Here is a 19,111-nt window from a genome sequence, read left to right on the forward strand (position 1 = left end):
AATCCCTGGGAATGGGGGAGATGGGAATGGATGGGAGGTGGGAGAGAATTCACAAAAATTCCCTGGGAATGGGGGCCCTGAAATCCCTGGGAATGGGGGAGATGGGAATGGATGGGAGGTGGGAGAGGATTCCCGGAATTCCGTGGGAATGGGGGGCCTTGAAATCCCTGGGAATGGGGGAGATGGGAATGGATGGGAGGTGGGAGAGGATTCCCGGAATTCCGTGGGAATGGGGGCCCTGAAATCCCTGGGAATGGGGGAGGGAGCCTGAACGGCAGGTGGGAGAGAATTCCCGGAATTCCATTGGAATGGGGGCCCTGAAATCCCTGGGAATGGGGGAGGGAGCCTGGACGGCAGGTGGGAGAGAATTCCCAAAAATTCCGTGGGAATGGGGGCCCTGAAATCCCTGGGAATGGGGGAGGGAGCCTGGACGGTAGGTGGGAGAGAATTCCCAAAATTCCCTGGGAATGGGGGCCCTGAAATCCCTGGGAATGGGGGAGGGAGCCTGGACGGTAGGTGGGAGAGAATTCCCAAAATTCCCTGGGAATGGGGGCCCTGAAATCCCTGGGAATGGGGGAGATGGGAATGGATGGGAGGTGGGAGAGGATTCCCAAAATTCCGTGGGAATGGGGGCCCTGAAATCCCTGGGAATGGGATCCCAAAAATCTCTGGGAATGGGGTCCTAAAAATCCCTGGGAATGGGGGAGGGAGCCTGGACGGCAGGTGGGAGAGACTTCCCAAAATTCCGTGGGAATGGGGGAGGGCAGGTGGGAGAATTCCCGAAAATTCCCTGGGAATGGGGGCCCTGAAATCCCTGGGAATGGGATCCCAAAAATCTCTGGGAATGGGGTCCTAAAAATCCCTGGGAATGGGGGAGGGAGCCCGGATGGCAGGTGGGAGAGAATTCCCAAAAATTCCGTGGGAATGGGGCAGGGCAGGTGGGAGAATTCCTGAAAATTCCATGGGAATGGGGCAGGGCAGGTGGGAGAATTCCCAAAAATCCCATTGGAATGGGGGAGGGCAAGTGGGAGAATTCCTGAAAATCCCATGGGAATGGGAGCCTGAAATTCCTTGGGAATGGGGGGATGTGAGCTGGACAGCAGCTGGGGAGAATTCCCAAAAATTCCGTGGGAATGGGAGCCTTAAATTCCCTGGGAATGGGATCCCGAAAATCCATGGGAATGGGGGAGGGAGCCTGGAGGGCAGCTGGGGAGAATTCCTGAAAATTCCCTGGGAATGGGGTCCTAAAAATCCCTGGGAATGGGGGAGGGCAGGTGGGAGAATTCCCAAAAATTCCATGGGAATGGGGGCCCTGAAATTCCCTGGGAATGGGATCCCAAAAATCTCTGGGAATGGGGTCCTAAAAATCCCTGGGAATGGGGGAGGGCAGGTGGGAGAGTTCCTGAAAATTCCATGGGAATGGGGTCCCTGAAATCCCAGGGAATGGAGGAGGGCAGGTGGGAGAATTCCCAAAAATTCCGTGGGAATGGGGGCCTGGAAATCCCTTGGAATGGTGGAGGTGGGAGTGGATTCCCAAAAATTCCCTGGGATTGGATTCCCAAAATTCCCTGGGAATGGGATAAGTGGGCTGGATTTTTCCCATTCCCCATTCCCATTTTTCCCATTCCCATTTTTCCTATTTCCCATTTTTCCCATTCCCAATTTTCCCATTCCCATTTTTCCCCATTCCCATTTTTCCTCATTCCCATTTTTCCCATTTTCCCCATTCCCATTCCCACTTTTCCCAATTTTCCCATTCCCATTTTTCCCGTTTTCCCCATTCCCAGTTTTCCTATTTTTCCCATTTCCATTCCCACTTTTCCCATTTTTTTCCCATTTCCCCCATTCCCACTTTTCCCATTTTCCCATAATTCCTCATTTTCCCCATTCCCATTTTTCCCATTTTCCCCATTCCCATTTTTCCCATTTTCCCCATTTCCATCCCCACTTTTCCCATTTTTTTCCCTTTTTTTCCCCATTTTCCCCATTTTTCCCATTTTCCCCATTCTCATTTTTCCCATTCCCATTTTTCCCATTTTCAACATTCCAATTTTTTCCATTTTCCCCATTCCCACTTTTCCCATTTTTTTCCCATTTTCCCCATTCCCGTTTTTCCCATTCCCATTTTCCCCATTCCATTTTTCCCATTCCCATTTTCCCCATTCCCACTTTTCCCATTTTTCTGATTTTTTCCCACTTTTCCCAATTTTTCCACTCCCACTTTTCCCATTTTCCCCATTCCCATTTTTCCCCATTCCCATTTTTTTCCCATTTTCTCCATTCCCACTTTTCCCATTTTTCCCCATTCCCATTTCTCTCCATTCCCATTTTTCCCATTTTCCCCATCCCCTTTTTCCCATTTTTCCCGTTTTTTTCCCATTTTTTCCCCATCCCCACTTTTCCCATTTTTTTCCCATTTTCCCCATTCCCATTTATCCCCATTCCCATTTTTCCCATTTTCCCCATTCCCATTTTTCTCCATTCCCATTTTTCCCATTTTCCCCATTCCCATTCCCACTTTTCCCATTTTTTTTCCATTTTCCCCATTCCCACTTTTCCCATTTTTCTGATTTTTTTCCCACTTTTCCCAATTTTCCCATTCCCATTTTTCCCATTTTCCCCATTCCCATTTTTCCCCATTCCCATTTTTTTCCCATTTTTCCCCATTCCCATTTTTCCCATTTTCCCCATTCCCATTTTTCCCATTTTCCCCATTCCCATTTTTCTCCATTCCCATTTTTCCCATTTTCCCCATTCCCATTTTTCCCATTTCCCCCATTTTTTTCCCATTTTTTCCCCATCCCTACTTTTCCCATTTTTTTCCCATTTTCCCCACTCCCATTTTTCTCCATTCCCATTTTTCCCATTTTCCCCATTCCCATCCTCACTTTTCCAATTTTTTTCCCATTTTCCCCATTCCCATCCTCACTTTTCCAATTTTTTTCCCATTTTCCCCATTCCCACTTTTCCCATTTTTTCCCATTTTTTTCCCATTTTCCCAATCCCACTTTTCCCATTTTTTTTCCATTTTCCCCATTCCCACTTTTCCCATTTTTCTGATTTTTTCCCACTTTTCCCAATTTCTCCATTCCCATTTTTCCCATTTTCCCCATTCCCCTTTTTCCCATTTTTCCCATTTTTCCCCATTTTTTCCCCATCCCCACTTTTCCCATTTTTCCCATTACCACTTTTCCCATTTTTCCCATTCCCATTCTTCCCCGTTCCCACTTTTCCCATTTTTCCCCATTTTTCCCATTTTCCCCATTCCCATTTTTTTCCCATTTTCCCCAATCCCACTTTTCCCATTTTTCCCATTCCCATTTTTCCCATTTTCCCCATTCCCATTTTTCCCCATTCCCATTTTTTTCCCATTTTCCCCAATCCCACTTTTCCCATTTTTCCCCATTCCCATTTTTTCCCCATTTTCCCCATTCCCACTTTTCCCATTTTTCCCATTTTTTTCCCATTTTCCCCATTCCCACTTTTCCCATTTTCCCCATTCCCATTTTCCCCATCCCCATTCCCACTTTTCCCATTTTTCCCATTTTTCCCCATTCCCATTTTTCCCCATTCCCCTTTTTCCCATTTTTCCCATTTTTTTCCTATTTTTTCCCCATCCCCACTTTTCCCATTTTTTTCCCATTTTCCCCATTCCCATTTTTCCCCATTCCCACTTTTCCCATTTTTACCATTTTTATCCCATTTCCCCCATCCCCATTCCCACTTTTCCCTTTTTCCCCATTCCCACTTTTCCCATTTTCCCCATTCCCATTTTTCTCCATTCCCATTTTTCCCATTTTCCCCATTCCCATTTTTCCCATTTTCCCCATTCCCATCCTCACTTTTCCCACTTTTTTCCCATTTTCCCCATTCCCACTTTTCCCATTTTTTCCCTTTTTTTTCCCATTTTCCCCATTCCCATTTTTCCCATTTTCCCCATTCCCATTTTTCCCCATTCCCATTTTTTTCCCATTTTCTCCATTCCCACTTTTCCCATTTTCCCCCATTTCCATCCCCACTTTTCCCATTTTTTTCCCATTTTCCCCATTCCCATTTTTCCCCATTTTCCCCATTCCCACTTTTCCCATTTTCCCCATTCCCACTTTTCCCATTTTCCCCATTCCCATTTTTCTCCATTCCCATTTTTCCCATTTTCCCCATTCCCCTTTTTCCCATTTTTCCCATTTTTTTCCCATTTTTTCCCCATCCCCACTTTTCCCATTTTTTCCCATTTTCCCCCTTCCCATTTTTCTCCATTCCCATTTTTCCCATTTTCCCCATTCCCATTCCCACTTTTCTCATTTTTTTCCCATTTTCCCCATTCCCACTTTTCCCATTTTCCCCATTCCCACTTTTCCCATTTTTTTCCCATTTTCCCCATTCCCACTTTTCCCATTTTTTCCCTTTTTTTTCCCATTTTCCCCATTCCCACTTTTCCCATTTTCCCCTTTTCCCCATTCCCATTTTCCCCATTCCCATCCTCACTTTTCCCACTTTTCCCATTTTCCCCATTCCCACTTTTCCCACTTTCCCCATTCCCACTTTTCCCATTTTCCCCATTCCCACTTTTCCCATTTTTATCCCAATTTCCCCATTCCCACTTTTCCCACTTTCCCCCATTTCTCAGGAGCAGCCCGGTGATCCGGATCAAGGAGGAGCCTCCCAGCCCCACGCGGAGCCCGCAGGTGGAGGAGCCCAAGAGCGCCGGGAATTCCGGGAATTCTGGGAATCCCGGGAATTCCGAGACCCCCCTGTCCCCCTCCACCTTCATCGACTCCATCCTGCGGGAAAACGACTCCGGAGCCGCTCCCGGGAATCCCCAATCCCAGGAAAAGTGCCTCAGCGTCGCCTGCCTCGACAAGTGAGCCTCGGAATTCCCAAAATTCCCGGAATTCCCAAAATTCCCAGCTGCAAAATTCCAGGAATTCCCAAAGGGAAAAGCGGGAGCGGGGAGGAATTCCGGGAATTCACAGCTGAAGGAAAGAGGGAACGGGGCGGAATTCCTGGAATTCCCAGAATTTCCAGCTTGGGAAAATCGGGATTCAGATGGAATTCTAGGAATTTCCAGCTCGGGAAAAGCAGGACTGGGACAGAATTCCCAGAATTCCCTGCTCAGGAAAAGCAGGAGCAGGGAGGAATTCCCAGAATTCCCATCTTGGGAAAAGTGGGATTGGGATGGAATTCCCAGAATTCTCTAAATTCATGGAATTCCTAGAATTCCCAGCTTTGGAAAAGTGGGTGCAGGGCAGAATTCCAGGAATTGCCAAGATTCCTGGAATTTCCAGCTCAGGAAAAGCGGGAGTGAGGCAGAATTCCCAGAATTCCCTGGAATTTCCAGCATGGGAAAAGCCAAGAGTGGGGCAGAATTCCTTGAATTCCCAGCATTCCCAAGATTCCCAAAATTCCCAGTGCAGGAAAAGTCAGAATTCCTGGAATTCCCAAAATTCCCAGCTCAGGAAAAGCAGGAACAGGGCAGAATTCCCAAAATTCCCGGAATTCCCAGCTCAAGAAAAGCAGGAGTAGGGAGGAATTCCCAGAATTTCCAGCTTGGAAAAAGCAGGAGTGGGGCAGAATTCCTGGAATTCCCAAAATTCACAGAATCCCGAGAATTCCTGGAATTCCCAGCTCAGGGAGACCAGGAGCAGTGCAAAATTCCAGGAATTCCCAAGGGAAAAGGGGGAGCGGGGAGGAATTCCTGGAATTCCCGGAATTCCCAGCTTGGGAAAAGTGGGAGTGGGACAGAATTCCAGGATTTCCCAAAATTCACAGAATTCCCATAATTCCCAGCTCAAGAGAAGCAGGATAGGGATGGAATTCCTGGAATTTCCAGCTCGTGAAAATCATGAGCAGGGAGGAATTCCCAAAATTCATGGAATTCCCAGCCTGGAATTGGGATGGGATTCCCAGAATTCCCAGCTCAGTAAAAGCGGGAGTGGGATGGAATTCCCGAAATTCCCAGAATTCCCAGCTCGGGAAAAGTGAGACTGGGACAGAATTCTGGGAATTCTCAGCTCCGTAAGAGTTGGAGCAGGGCGGAATTCCCAGAATTCCCAGCTCAGGAAAAGCAAGAGTAAGGAAGAATTCCTGGAATTCCCAGAATTCCCGGCAGGATCGGGATGGAATTTCGGGAATTCCCAACTTGGGAAAAGCGGGAGCGGGGCGGAATTCCCATTCCCAGTTTCCTGACCCCATTTCCCAGGGCTCATTCCCAGTTTTCCCTTCCTGGTTTCTGATCCCATTCCCGGTTTCCTGACCCTGCATTCCCGGTGTTCCCAATCCCATTCCTGGTGTTCCCAGTCCCATTCCCGGTGTTCCCAATCCCATTCCCGGTGTTCCCAGTCCCATTCCCGGTGTTCCCAGTCCCATTCCCGGTGTTCCCAGTCCCATTCCCGGTGTTCCCAATCCCATTCCAGGTTTCCTGACCCTGCATTCCCGGTGTTCCCAATCCCATTCCCGGTGTTCCCAATCCCATTCCCGGTGTTCCCAATCCCATTCCCGGTGTTCCCAGTCCCATTCCCGGTGTTCCCAATCCCATTCCCGGTGTTCCCAGTCCCATTCCCGGTTTCCTGACCCTGCATTCCCGGTGTTCCCAGTCCCATTCCCGGTGTTCCCAATCCCATTCCCGGTGTTCCAAATCCCATTCCCGGTGTTCCCAATCCCATTCCCAGTGTTCCCAGTCCCATTCCCGGTGTTCCCAATCCCATTCCCGGTGTTCCCAGTCCCATTCCCGGTGTTCCCAGTCCCATTCCCGGTGTTCCCAATCCCATTCCCGGTTTCCCAATCCCATTCCTGGTGTTGCCAGTCCCATTCCCGGTTTCCCAGTCCCATTCCCGGTGTTCCCAATCCCATTCCCAGTTTCCTGACACCATTCCCGATCCCAATCCCAGTTTGCCATTCCCACTTTTCTGATCCCAATCCCGGTTTCCCGCAATTCCCATTCCCGGTTTCCCCATCCTGGATTCCCAAAATTCCCAATCCCGGTTTCCTGATCCCCATTTCCCATTCCCAGTTTCCCGCTCCCATTCTCGGTTTCCTGACAGTGTTCCCGGCATTCCCGGTTTCCCAATCCCGGTTTCCCAGAATTCCCAATCCTGGTTTCCCATTCCCAGTTTCCTGACCCTGCATTCCCGGTGTTCCCGATCCCATTCCCGGTTTCCTGACACCATTCCGGATCCCAATTTCCAAGAATTCCCAATCCCAGTTTCCTATTCCCCGTTTCCTGCTTCCATTCCCGGTTTCTCAATCCCAGTTTCCCAGAATTCCCAATCCCGCTTTCCCAGAATTCCCAGTTTCCTGACCCTGCATTCCCGGTGTTCCCAGTCCCATTCCCGGTGTTCCCAATCCCATTCCCAGTTTCCTGACACCATTCCCGATCCCAATCCCAGTTTGCTGTTCCCACTTTTCTGATCCCAATCCCGGTTTCCCGCAATTCCCATTCCCGGTTTCCCAGTCCCGCTTTCCCAGAATTCCTAATCCCGGTTTCCTGATCCCCATTTCCCGATCCCAGTTTGCTGCTGCCATTCCCGGTTTCAAACTCCTGGTTTCCCAGAATTCCCATTCCCAGTTTCCCAATCCCAATTTCCTAGCCCCATTCCCGGTTTCCTGCTTCCATTCCCAGTTTCCCCATCCTGGATTCCCAGAATTCCCATTCCTGGTTTCCTGATCCCCATTTCCCATTCCCAGTTTCTCAATCCCATTCCCGGTCTCCTGACACCATTCCCGATCCCATTCCCAGTTTCCCAATCCCGGTTTCCCAGAATTCCCATTCCCAGTTTCCCAATCTGAATTTCCTGGCCCCGATCCCGGTTTCCCAATCCCCATTTCCCGCTTCCAATCCCAGTTTCCCAGAATTCCCAATCCCGCTTTCCCAGAATTCCCGGTTTCCTGACCCTGCATTCCCGGTGTTCCCGATCCCAATCCCGGTTTCCCATCCCACATTTCCCGATCCCAGTTTCCCAGAATTCCCAATCCTGATCTCCCAGAATTCCCAATCCTGGTTTCCCAGAATTCCCAATCCCAGTTTCCCAGAATTCCCAATCCCGGTTTCCCAGAATTCCCAATCCTGATTTCCCAGAATTCCCAATCCCAGTTTCCCAGAATTCCCAATCCCAGTTTCCCAGAATTCCCAATCCAGGTTTCCCAAAATTCCCAATCCCAGTTTCCCAGAATTCCCAATCCCGGTTTCCCAGAATTCCCAATCCTGATTTCCCAGCATTCCCAATCTGGGTTTCCCAGAATTCCCAATCCCAGTTTCCCAGAATTCCCAGTCCCGGTTTCCTGTTCCTGTTTCCTGATCCCATTCCCGGTTTCCCATTCCCGTTATTCCCGGTGCATTCCCGGTGGGATCCCAGGGCGTTCCCGGTGTTCATTCCCAGCGTTGTTCATCCATTCCCGGTGTCGTTCCCGGTGTTGTCGATCATTCCCAGTGTTGTTGTTCATCGTCATTCCCAGTGTTGTCTATTCCTGTCATTCCCGCTGTCGTTCATTCCCGGTGGTGTAGTCGATCATTCCCGGTGTTGGTGTTGATCATTCCCGGTGTTGTTCATCATTCCCATCGTTCATTCCCGGTGTTGTTCATCATTCCCATCGTTCATTCCCGGTGTTTTTCATCATTCCCATCGTTCATTCCCGCTGTTGATCCCGGTGCTCGTCATTCCTGTTGCTCCTGTTCCCGGTGTTGTTCATCATTCCCATGGGTATTCCCGGTGCTGTTGTCGATCATTCCCGGTGTTGTTCATCATTATCATTCCCGGTGTTGCTTATCATTCCCATTGTCATTATTCCCGGTGCTGGTGTTGTTGATCATTCCCGGTGTTGTTGATCATTCCCATTGTTATTCCCAGTGGTGTTGATCATTCCCGGTGTTATTCCCATTGTTCATTCCCGGTGGTGTTGATCATTCCCGGTGTTATTCCCATTGTTCATTCCCGTTGTTGTTGATCATTCCCAGGGTTACTCCTGGCGTTCATTCCGGTTGTTGTTGGCCATTCCCGCTGTTCATTCCCGGTGTTGTTCCCGTTCCCAGTGTTGGTTTTCATTCCCATTGTTGTTTGTCATTCCCGGTGTTGTTGATCATTCCAGGTGTCATTCCCGGTGCTCATTCCCAGTGTTGTTGTCCTTCCCGGTGTTGATCAGTCATTCCCAGTGTTGATCAGTCATTCCGGCTGTTGTTGTCCATCAGTCATTCCCGGTGTTGTTGATCATTCCTGGTGTTCATTCCCATTGTTATTCCCGCTGTTGTTGCTCATTCCCGGTGTTCATTCCCGGTGTTATTCCCGGTGTTGTTGATCGTTCCGGTTGTTGTTGCTCATTCCCGGTGTTCATTCCTGTTATTGATTGATCATTCCAGGTGTTGTTGATCATTCCCAGTGTTCATTCCCGGTGTTGTCATTCCTGGTGTTGTCATTCCCGGTGTTGTTGATCATTCCGGTTGTTGTTGCTCATTCCCGGTGTTATTCCCGGTGTTCATTCCTGGTGTTGTTGCTCATTCCTGGTGTCATTCCCGTTGTTGCTCACTCCCATTGTTGCTCATTCCGGTTGTTGTTGTTGCTCATTCCCGGTGTCATTCCCGGTGTTGTTGCTCACTCTGGCTGTTGTTGGTCCTTCCCATTGTTCATTCCCGTTGTTGCTCACTCCGGCTGTTGCTCATTCCCGTTGTTGTCGCTCATTCCCAGTGTCATTCCTGCTGTTCGCTCCGCTTGTAGGTGCTCATTCCCGGTGTTGCTGCTCACTCCGGCTGTTGTTGCCGCTTGTTCCCATTGTTCATTCCCATTCCCGGTGTTGCTCATTCCCATTCCCGTTGTTCACTCCCATTCCCGGTGTTGCTCACTCCGGCTGTTGTTGCTCATTCCCATTGTTCATTCCCATTCCCGTTCCGGGTGTTGTCGCTCACTCCGGCTGTTGTTGCCACTTGTTCCCATTACTCATTCCCATTCCCATTGTTGCTCATTCCCATTCCGGCTGTTGCTGCTCACTCTGGCTGTTGTTCCTGGTGTCATTCCCGTTGTTCATTCCCATTCCCGTTGTTGCTCACTCCGGCTGTTGTTGCCACTCATTCCCGGTGTTCATTCCCGTTCCGGCTGTTGTTGCTCACTCCGGCTGTTGTTGCTCATTCCCGTTGTTCATTCCCGTTCCAGCTGTTGCTGCTCACTCCAGCGGTTGTTCCCGGTGTCATTCCGGGTGTTCATTCCCATTCCCGTTGTTGCTCACTCCGGCTGTTGTTGCTCATTCCTGGTGTTGCTCATTCCCACTCCAGCTGTTGTTGCCGCTCATTCCCGTTGTTCATTCCCATTCCCGTTGTTGCCCGTTCCCGTTCGGGCTGTTGCTGCTCACTGCGGCTGTTGCTGCCACTCATTCCCATTGGTCATTCCCATTCCCATTGTTCATTCCCATTCCCGTTGTTCATTCCCATTCCCGTTGTTGCCCATTCCCGTTCCGGCTGTTGCTGCTCACTCCGGCGGTTGTTCCCGGTGTCATTCCGAAGGGTGTTCATTCCCATTCCCGGTGTTGTTCATTCCCATTCCCGTTGTTCATTCCCGTTCCCGTTCGGGCTGTTGCTGCTCACTCCGGCGGTTGTTCCCGGTGTCATTCCCGTTGTTGCTCATTCCCATTCCCGTTGTTGTTCATTCCCATTCCCGTTGTCGCCCGTTCCCATTCCGACTGTTGCTGCTCACTCCGGCGGTTGTTCCCGGTGTCATTCCGGGTGTTCATTCCCATTCCCGTTGTTCATTCCCATTCCCGGTGTTGTTACTCACTCCGGCTGTTGTTGCCGCTCATTCCCATTGCTCATTCCCATTCCCGGTGTTGCTCACTCCGGTTGTTGTTGCTCATTCTCATTGTTCATTCCCATTCCCGGTGTTGCTGCTCACTCCGGCTGTTGTTGCTGCTCGTTGCCATTGTTGTTCATTCCCATTCCCATTGTTGTTCATTCCCATTCCCGTCGTTCATTCCCATTCCCGTTGTTGCTCACTCCGGCTGTTGTTGCTGTTTGTTCCCGTTGTTGCCCATTCCCATTCCCGTTGTTCATTCCCATTCCCACTGTTCATTCCCGTTCCCGTTCCGGCTGTTGCTGCTCACTCCGGCGGTTGTTCCCGGTGTCATTCCGGGTGTTCATTCCCATTCCCGGTGTTGTTCATTCCCATTCCCGTTGTTGCCTGTTCCCATTCGGGGTGTTGCTGCTCACTCCGGCCGTTGTTCCCGGTGTCATTCCGGGTGTTCATTCCCATTCCCGTTGTTCATTCCCATTCCCACTGTTCATTCCCGTTCCCGTTCGGGGTGTTGCTGCTCACTCCGGCCGTTGTTCCCGGTGTCATTCCGGGTGTTCATTCCCATTCCCGGTGTTGTTCATTCCCATTCCCACTGTTCATTCCCGTTCCCGTTCGGGGTGTTGCTGCTCACTCCGGCGGCTGTTCCCGGTGTCATTCCGGGTGTTCATTCCCATTCCCGTTGTTCATTCCCATTCCCGTTGTTCATTCCCGTTCCCGTTCGGGGTGTTGCTGCTCACTCCGGCGGTTGTTCCCGGTGTCCTTCCGGGTGTGTTCCAGGTCGGAGCTGAACGAGCACCTGGACACGATCGACTCCAGCCTGGACAATCTGCAGGCGCTGCTCAGCACCCACGGCTTCAGCATGGACAGCGCCCTGCTCGACGTGAGGAAACACCGGGAAAACACCGGGAAAACACCGGGAATTCCAGCTGGGAACTCCCAGAATCCCCAATTCCCAGAATCCCCAGTGCCCCGTGGGATTCCCGGGATCCCAGCCCCATTCCCAGTGGGAATTCCCAGGATAAATCCATCCCTGCTCGATGTGAGCATTCCCGGAAAAAACCCTGGAAAAAATCCCAGAAATTCCCAGAAATTCCAGCTGGGAATTCCTGAAATCCCCAGTGCCCAAAATCCCCAATATCCACTGGGCATTCCCAGGATCCCAGCCCGTTCCCAGTGGGAATTCCCAGGATAAATCCATCCCTGCTCGATGTGAGCATTCCCAGAAAAAGCATCGGGAAAAACCCTGGAAAAAATCCCAGGAATTCCCAAAAATTCCAGCTGGAAACTCCCAGAATCCCAAATTCCCAGAATGCCCAGTGCCCAGTGGGAATTCCCGGGATCCCAGCCCCATTCCCAGTGGGAATTCCCAGATAAATCCTTCCCTGCTCGATGTGAGCATTCCCGGAAAAAACCCTGGAAAAAATCCCTGAAATTCCCAGAAATTCCAGATGGGAATTCCTGAAATCCCCAGTGCCCAAAATCCCCAACATCCACTGGGAATTCCCGGGATCCCAGCCCCATTCCCAGTGGGAATTCCCAGGATCCCGGCCCCATTCCCAGTGGGAATTCCCAGGATCCCAGCCCCATTCCCAGTGGGAATTCCCGGGATCCCAGCCCCATTCCCAATGGGAATTCCCAGGATCCCGGCCCCATTCCCAGTGGGAATTCCCAGGATCCCGACCCCATTCCCAGTGGGAATTCCCAGGATCCCGGCCCCATTCCCAGTGGGAATTCCCAGGATCCCGGCCCCATTCCCACAGGGAATTCCCAGGATCCCGGCCCCATTCCCAGTGGAAATTCCCACTGGGAATGGGCTGGGAAACTGGGAATTCCTTCTCATGGGAATTCCCACTGGGAACCGATTGGGATCCTGGGAATTCCCACTGGGAATGTTCCAGGATTCATTCCCTGGTTTGGTTTTTCCAGGAATTCCAGCATTCCTGGACTCAGGACAGCTTTTTCCTGGGAATTCCCGTTCTCAAGTCAGATTTTTCCTGGGAATTTCCAGTCTGGGATTGGGATTTTCCCGGGAATTCCTGATCTGGGGTTGGGATTTTCCTGGGAATTCCCGGTCTGGGATTGGGATTTTCCCGGGAATTCCCGGTCTGGGATTGGGATTTTCCTGGGAATTCTTGGTCTGGATTTGGATTATCCTGGGAATGCCGGTCTGGGGGTTCGGGTTTTCCTGGGAATTCTTGGTCTGGGGTTGGGATTTCCTGAGAATTCCCGGTCTGGGGTTGGGATTTCCTGGGAATTCCCGTTCTCAGGACAGATTTTTTCTGGGAATTCTTGGTCTGGGGGTGGGATTTCCCAGGAATTCCCAGTCTAGGGGTTGGGATTTTCTTGGGAAATCTTGGACTGGGGTTGGGATTTTCCTGGGAATTCCCAGTCTGGGATTGGGATTTTCCTGGGAATTCCCGGTCTGGGGTTGGGATTTTCCTGGGAATTCCCAGTCTGGGGGTGGGATTTCCTGGGAATTCCAGTCTGGGATTGGGATTTTCCCAGGAATTCCTGCTCTGGGGTTGGGATTTTCCCTGGAATTCCCGGTCATGGGTTGGGATTTTCCTGGGAATTCCCGGTCTGGGGTTGGGATTTCCTGGGAATTCCCGTTCTCAGGACAGGTTTTTTCTGGGAATTCTTGGTCTGGGGGTTGGGATTTCCCGGGAATTCCTGGTCTGGGGTTGGGATTTTCCTGGGAATTCTTGGTCTGGGGTTGGGATTTTCCTGGGAATTCCGATCTGGGATTGGGATTTTCCTGGGAATACCCAGTCTGGAGGTTGGGATTTTCCTGGGAATTCTTGGTCTGGATTTGGATTATCCTGGGAATGCCGGTCTGGGGGTTCGGGTTTTCCTGGGAATTCCCAGTGTGGGGTTGGCATTTTCCCGGGAATTCCCAGTCTGGGGGTGGGATTTCCTGAGAATTCCCAGTCTGGGATTGGGATTTTCCTGGGAATTCCGCGTCTGGGAGTGGGATTTTCCTGGGAATTCCCGGTCTGGTGTTGGGATTTTCCTGGGAATTCTCGGTCTGGGGTTGCGATTTTCCTGGGAATTCTTGGTCTGGAGATGGGATTTTCCCTGGAATTCCTGGTCTGGGATTGGGATTTCCTGAGAATTCCCGGTCTGGGATTGGGATTTCCTGGGAAATCTTGGTCTGGGGGTTGGGATTTTCCTGAGAATTCCCGGTCTGGGATTGGGATTTTCCCTGGAATTCCCAGTCTGGGGTTGGGATTTTCCCTGGAATTCTTGGTCTGGGGTTAGGATTTTCTTGGGAATTCCCAGTCTGGGGTTGGGATTTCCCAGGAATTCCAGTCTGGGGTTGGGATTTTCCAGGGAATTCCTGATCTGGGGTTGGGATTTTCCTGAGAATTCCCGGTCTGGGGTTGGGATTTTCCCGGGAATCCCGTTGTTCCCGGTGCCATTCCCGCTTTTCCCGGCAGCTCTTCAGCCCGTCCGTGGCGGTGCCGGACGTGACCCTGCCGGACCTGGACAGCAGCCTGGCCAGCGTGAGCCCCGAATCCCGGGAATTCTCGGGAATTCCGGGAATTCCCAACCATCACCGCCCCCCAAAAAGGGCAAATCCCGAATTTTCCAGCCCCTGGGATTCCCATTTCTGCCCCCACAGCCCGGAATTCCCGGGGAAAATCTTGGGATTGGGATTAGGGCTGGGATTAGAGCCAGGATTGGGATTGGGATTGGGGCTGGGATTGGAATTAGGGCTGGGATTGGGATTGGGATTGGGATTGGGATCAAGACTAGGATTGGGATCAGGATTGGGATTGGGGTTGGGATGGGGATTGGGATTAGGCTGGGATTGGAATTAGGGCTGGGATTGGGATTGGGATTGGGATCAAGACTAGGATTGGGATGGGGATGGGGATCAGGATCAGGCTGGGATTGGGATTAGGGCCGGGATTAGGACTGGGGCTGGGATTGGGATCGGGGCTGGAATTGGGATTGGGGTTGGGATTAGGACTGGGATTTGGAACAGGATTGGGATTAGGGCTGGGATTGGGATCAGAGCTGTGATCAGGGTCGGGATTGGGGTTGAGATCAGGCTGGGATTGGGATTGGGATTGGGATTTGGGCTGGGATTGGGATTGGGATCAGGGCTGGGATTGGGATCAGGGCTGGGGTGGGATTGGGATCAGGATTAGGGCTGGGATTGGGGGTGGGATTGGGATCTGGGCTGGGATTGGGATCTGGGCTGGGGTGGGATTGGGATCAGGATTAGGGCTGGGATTGGGGGTGGGATTGGGATCAGGGCTGGGATTGGGATCAGGGCTGGGATTGGGATCAGGGCTAGGATTGGAGTAGGGTTTGGGTTCAGGATCAGGGCTGGGATCGGGACCAGAATTGGGATCGGGGCTGGAATTGGGATTAAGGCTAGGATCAGGACTGGGATTGGGATTGGGATCAGGATTGGCATTGGGATTGGGATCAGGATTGGCATTGGGATCAGGGCTAGGATTGGGGTTGGGTTTGGGTTCAGGATCAGGGCTGGGATCAGGATTGGGATTGGGATCAGGGCTGAGACTGGGGCTGGGATCAAGATAAGGGCTGGGATTGGAATCAGGGCTGGGATCAGGATTGGGATTGGGATTGGGATTGGGATAAGGCTGAAATTGGGGATGAGATTGGGATTGGGATCAGGACTGGGATTGGGATTGGGATCAGGGCTGGGATTGGGGTTGGGTTTGGGTTCAGGATCAGGGCTGGGATTGGGATCAGGATTGGAATTGGGATTGGGATCAGGGCTGGAATCGGGATTGGGATTGAGGCTGGGATTGCGATCTGGATTAGGATCAGGCTGGGATTGGGATTAAGGCTAGGATCAAAACTGGGATTAGGATTGGGATCAGGGCTGAGACTGGGGCTGGGATCAGGATTGGGATCAGGATTGGGATTGGGATTAAGGATAGGATCAGGACTGGGATTGGGGTTGGGATCAGGGCTGGGATTGGGACTAGGGTTGGGATTGGGATCAGGGCTGGGATTGGGACTAGGGCTGGGATTGGGATCAGGGTTGGGATTGGGACTAGGGCTGGGATTGGGATCGGGATTGGGACTAGGGCTGGGATTAAGGCCAGGATCAGGATGGGGGCTGGGATTGGGATTGGGACCGGGAACGTTCCCGGCTGTCCCAGGATGGCAGCACCAGCCCTGCCCCATTCCCGAGGTTTTCCTCTCCGGGATCATTTCCGGGAACGTTTGGGATGAGCAGGGGCTGAGTTTGGGATCCCTTTAAAACCCCCAAAACCTCGGAAGGAGCGGAAATAATTCCCGGAATTCCGGCAGATCCAGGATCTCCTCTCCAACCAGGAGCAGCAGAAACCGACGGAGACCGAGCCCGGCGCGGGGGACTCCGGTATCCCAGGGGAATTTGGGGAATTCTGGGAATTCTGGGAGTGGGGGGCTCCAGTATCCCAGGGGAATTCTGGGAATGGGGGGCTTCGGTATCCATGGGGAAATTTGGGAATTCTGGCAATGGGGGACTTCGGAATCCCATGAGAATTTTGGGATTTTTGGGAATTCTGGGAGTGGGGGCCTCCGGAATCCCATGAGAATTTGGGGCATTTTAGGGATTTTGGGAGTGGGGGACTCCGGTATCCCAGGGGAAATTTGGGAATTCTGGGAATGGGGGACTCCAGTGTCCCAGAGGAATTTGGGGCATTTTGGGAATTCTGGGAGTGGGGGACTCCGGTATCCCAGTGGAATTTTGGGAATGAGGGACTCCGGTATCCATGGGGAAATTTGGGAATTCTGGGAATGGGGGACTCTGGTATCCCATGAGAATTTTGGGGGATTTTGGGAATTCTGGGAATGGGGACTCCGGTATCCCAGGGGAATTTTGGGAATTCTGGGAATTCTGGGAGTGGGGGGCTCCAGTATCCCAGGGGAATTCTGGGAATGGGGGGCTCAGGTATCCCAATGGAATTTTGGGGAATTTTGGGAATGGGGGACTTCGGAATCCCATGGGAATTTGGGGGGATTTTGGGAATTCTGGGAGTCGGGGATTCCGGTATCCCAGGGGAATTTTGGGAATTCTGGGAATGGGGGACTCCGGTATCCCAGGGGAATTCTGGGAATTCTGGGAATGGGGGGCTTCGGAATCCCATGAGAATTTGGGGCATTTTAGGAATTTTGGGAGTGGGGGACTCCGGTATCCCAGGGGAAATTTGGGAATTCTGGGAATGGGGGACTCCGGTGTCCCAGAGGAATTTGGGGCATTTTGGGAATTCTGGGAGTGGGGGACTCCGGTATCCCAATGGAATTTTGGGAATGGGGGACTCCGGTATCCATGGGGAAATTTGGGAATTCTGGGAATGGGGAACTCCGGTGTCCCATGAGAATTTGGGGAATTTTGGGAATTTGGGAATGGGGAACTCTGGTATCCCATGGGAATTCTGGGAATGGGGGACTCCGGTGTCCCATGAGAATTTTGGGGGTTTGGGGATATTTGGGAATGGGGAACTCTAGTATCCCATGGGAATTTAGGGGGTTTTGGGATATTTGGGAATGGGGGGCTTGAGCATCCCAATGGGAATTTTGGGATATTTGGGATTTGGGATGGGATTGCAGTTTGGATTATGTGCGGTTTGGGGGATGGGGATTGGGATTGGGATTAGGACTAGGATGGGGATCGGGATTGGGACTGGGGTTGGGATTCCCACCCAAGCTGTCCTGGAATTCCAACCTGGAGCTGGGATCATCCCAAACATTCCCTGGAGCTGCTGTTCCTGGTGGATTTTCCCAGTCCCATAATCCCAAATTCCCAATCCCAAATTCCCATTTCCCAGGGAAGCAGCCGGTGCCCTGCACGGTGCATGATCCCAATCCCACATTCCCAATCCTCATCCCTCAATCCCAAATTCCCAATCCCACATTCCAAAATTTCCTATCCCAATCCCACATTCTCAATCCCCCAATCCCAAATTCCCAATCCCACATTCCCAATCCCAAATTCCCATTTCCCAGGGAAGCAGCTGGTGCCCTCCATGGTGGATTATCCCAATCCCATAATCCCAAATTCCCATTTTTCCCAATCCCATTGATCCCACTTTTCCCAGGGAAGCAGCCGGTGCCCTGCACGGTCCAGCCGCTGTTCCTGGTGGATCATCCCATAATCCCAAATTCCCAGTTCCCAATCCCACAATCCCAAATTCCCAGTTCCCAATCCCACAATCCCAAATTCCCAATCCCAAAATCCCAGATTCCCATTGATCCCGTTTTTCCCAGGGAAGCAGCCGGTGCCCTGCATGGTCCAGCCGCTGTTCCTGGTGGATGATCCCATAATCCCAAATTCCCAAATTCCCAATCCCAAATTCCCATTTTCCAGGGAAGCAGCTGGTGCCCTGCACGGTGCATGATCCCAATCCCACATTCCCAATCCCACATTCCAGAATTTCCAATCCCTATTCCACAATCCCACATTCCCAATCCCAAATTCCCAATCCCAAATTCCCAATCCCATTGATCCCACTTTTCCCAGGGAAGCAGCCGGTGCCCTGCACGGTCCAGCCGCTCTTCCTGGTGGATGATCCCAGTCCCACAATCCCACATTCCCAATCCCACAATTCCAACCCCACATTCCCAATCCCAATCCCGAATTCCCAATCCCAAATTCCCAATCCCATTTATCCCACTTTTCCCAGGGAAGCAGCCGGTGCCCTGCACAGCGCAGCCGCTGTTCCTGGTGGATGATCCCAATCCCACATTCCCAATCCCACAATTCTAATCCCACATTCCCAATTCCAATCCCAAATTCCCAATCCCAAATTCCCAATCCCACAATTCCCACTTTTCCCAGGGAAGCAGCCGGTGCCCTGCACAGTGCATGATCCCAATCCCATAATCCCAAATTCCCAGATTCCCATTGATCCCATTTTTCCCAGGGAAGCGGCCGGTGCCCTGCACGGTCCAGCCGCTGTTCCTGATGGATTATCCCAGTCCCACAATCCCACATTCCCAATCCCACAATTCCAACCCCACATTCCCAATTCCAATCCCAATCCCAAATTCCCAATCCCATAATCCCAATCCCAAATTCCCATTGATCCCACTTTTCCCAGGGAAGCAGCCGGTGCCCTGCACAGTCCAGCCGCTGTTCCTGGTGGATTATCCCATAATCCCAAATTCCCAGTTCCCAATCCCACAATTCCAACCCCAAATTCCCAATCCCAAAATCCCAGATTCCCATTGATCCCACTTTTCCCAGGGAAGCAGCCGGTGCCCTGCACGGTCCAGCCGCTCTTCCTGGTGGATGATCCCATAATCCCAAATTTCCACATTCCCAATCCCACAATTCCAACCCCACATTCCCAATTCCAATCCCGAATTCCCAATCC

The 19,111-nt window shown here is 51.6% G+C and overlaps 1 protein-coding gene across 1 annotated transcript in view; it reads left to right on the forward strand.

Moving 5' to 3' along the window:
- HSF1 (heat shock transcription factor 1) overlaps window positions 1-19,111 on the forward strand; it is a 44,650-nt gene that overhangs the window by 22,304 nt on the left and 3,235 nt on the right. Inside the window, exons 6-9 of the mRNA XM_059848874.1 lie at window positions 4,628-4,861; window positions 11,544-11,646; window positions 14,204-14,269; window positions 16,062-16,131. Coding sequence (XP_059704857.1) covers window positions 4,628-4,861; window positions 11,544-11,646; window positions 14,204-14,269; window positions 16,062-16,131 — 473 coding nt within the window. The remainder of the gene's footprint in view (window positions 1-4,627; window positions 4,862-11,543; window positions 11,647-14,203; window positions 14,270-16,061; window positions 16,132-19,111) is intronic.

The sequence above is a fragment of the Haemorhous mexicanus genome, chromosome 1 (genome assembly GCF_027477595.1).
Source record: "Haemorhous mexicanus isolate bHaeMex1 chromosome 1, bHaeMex1.pri, whole genome shotgun sequence".
NCBI classification, from domain to species: Eukaryota; Metazoa; Chordata; class Aves; order Passeriformes; family Fringillidae; genus Haemorhous; species Haemorhous mexicanus.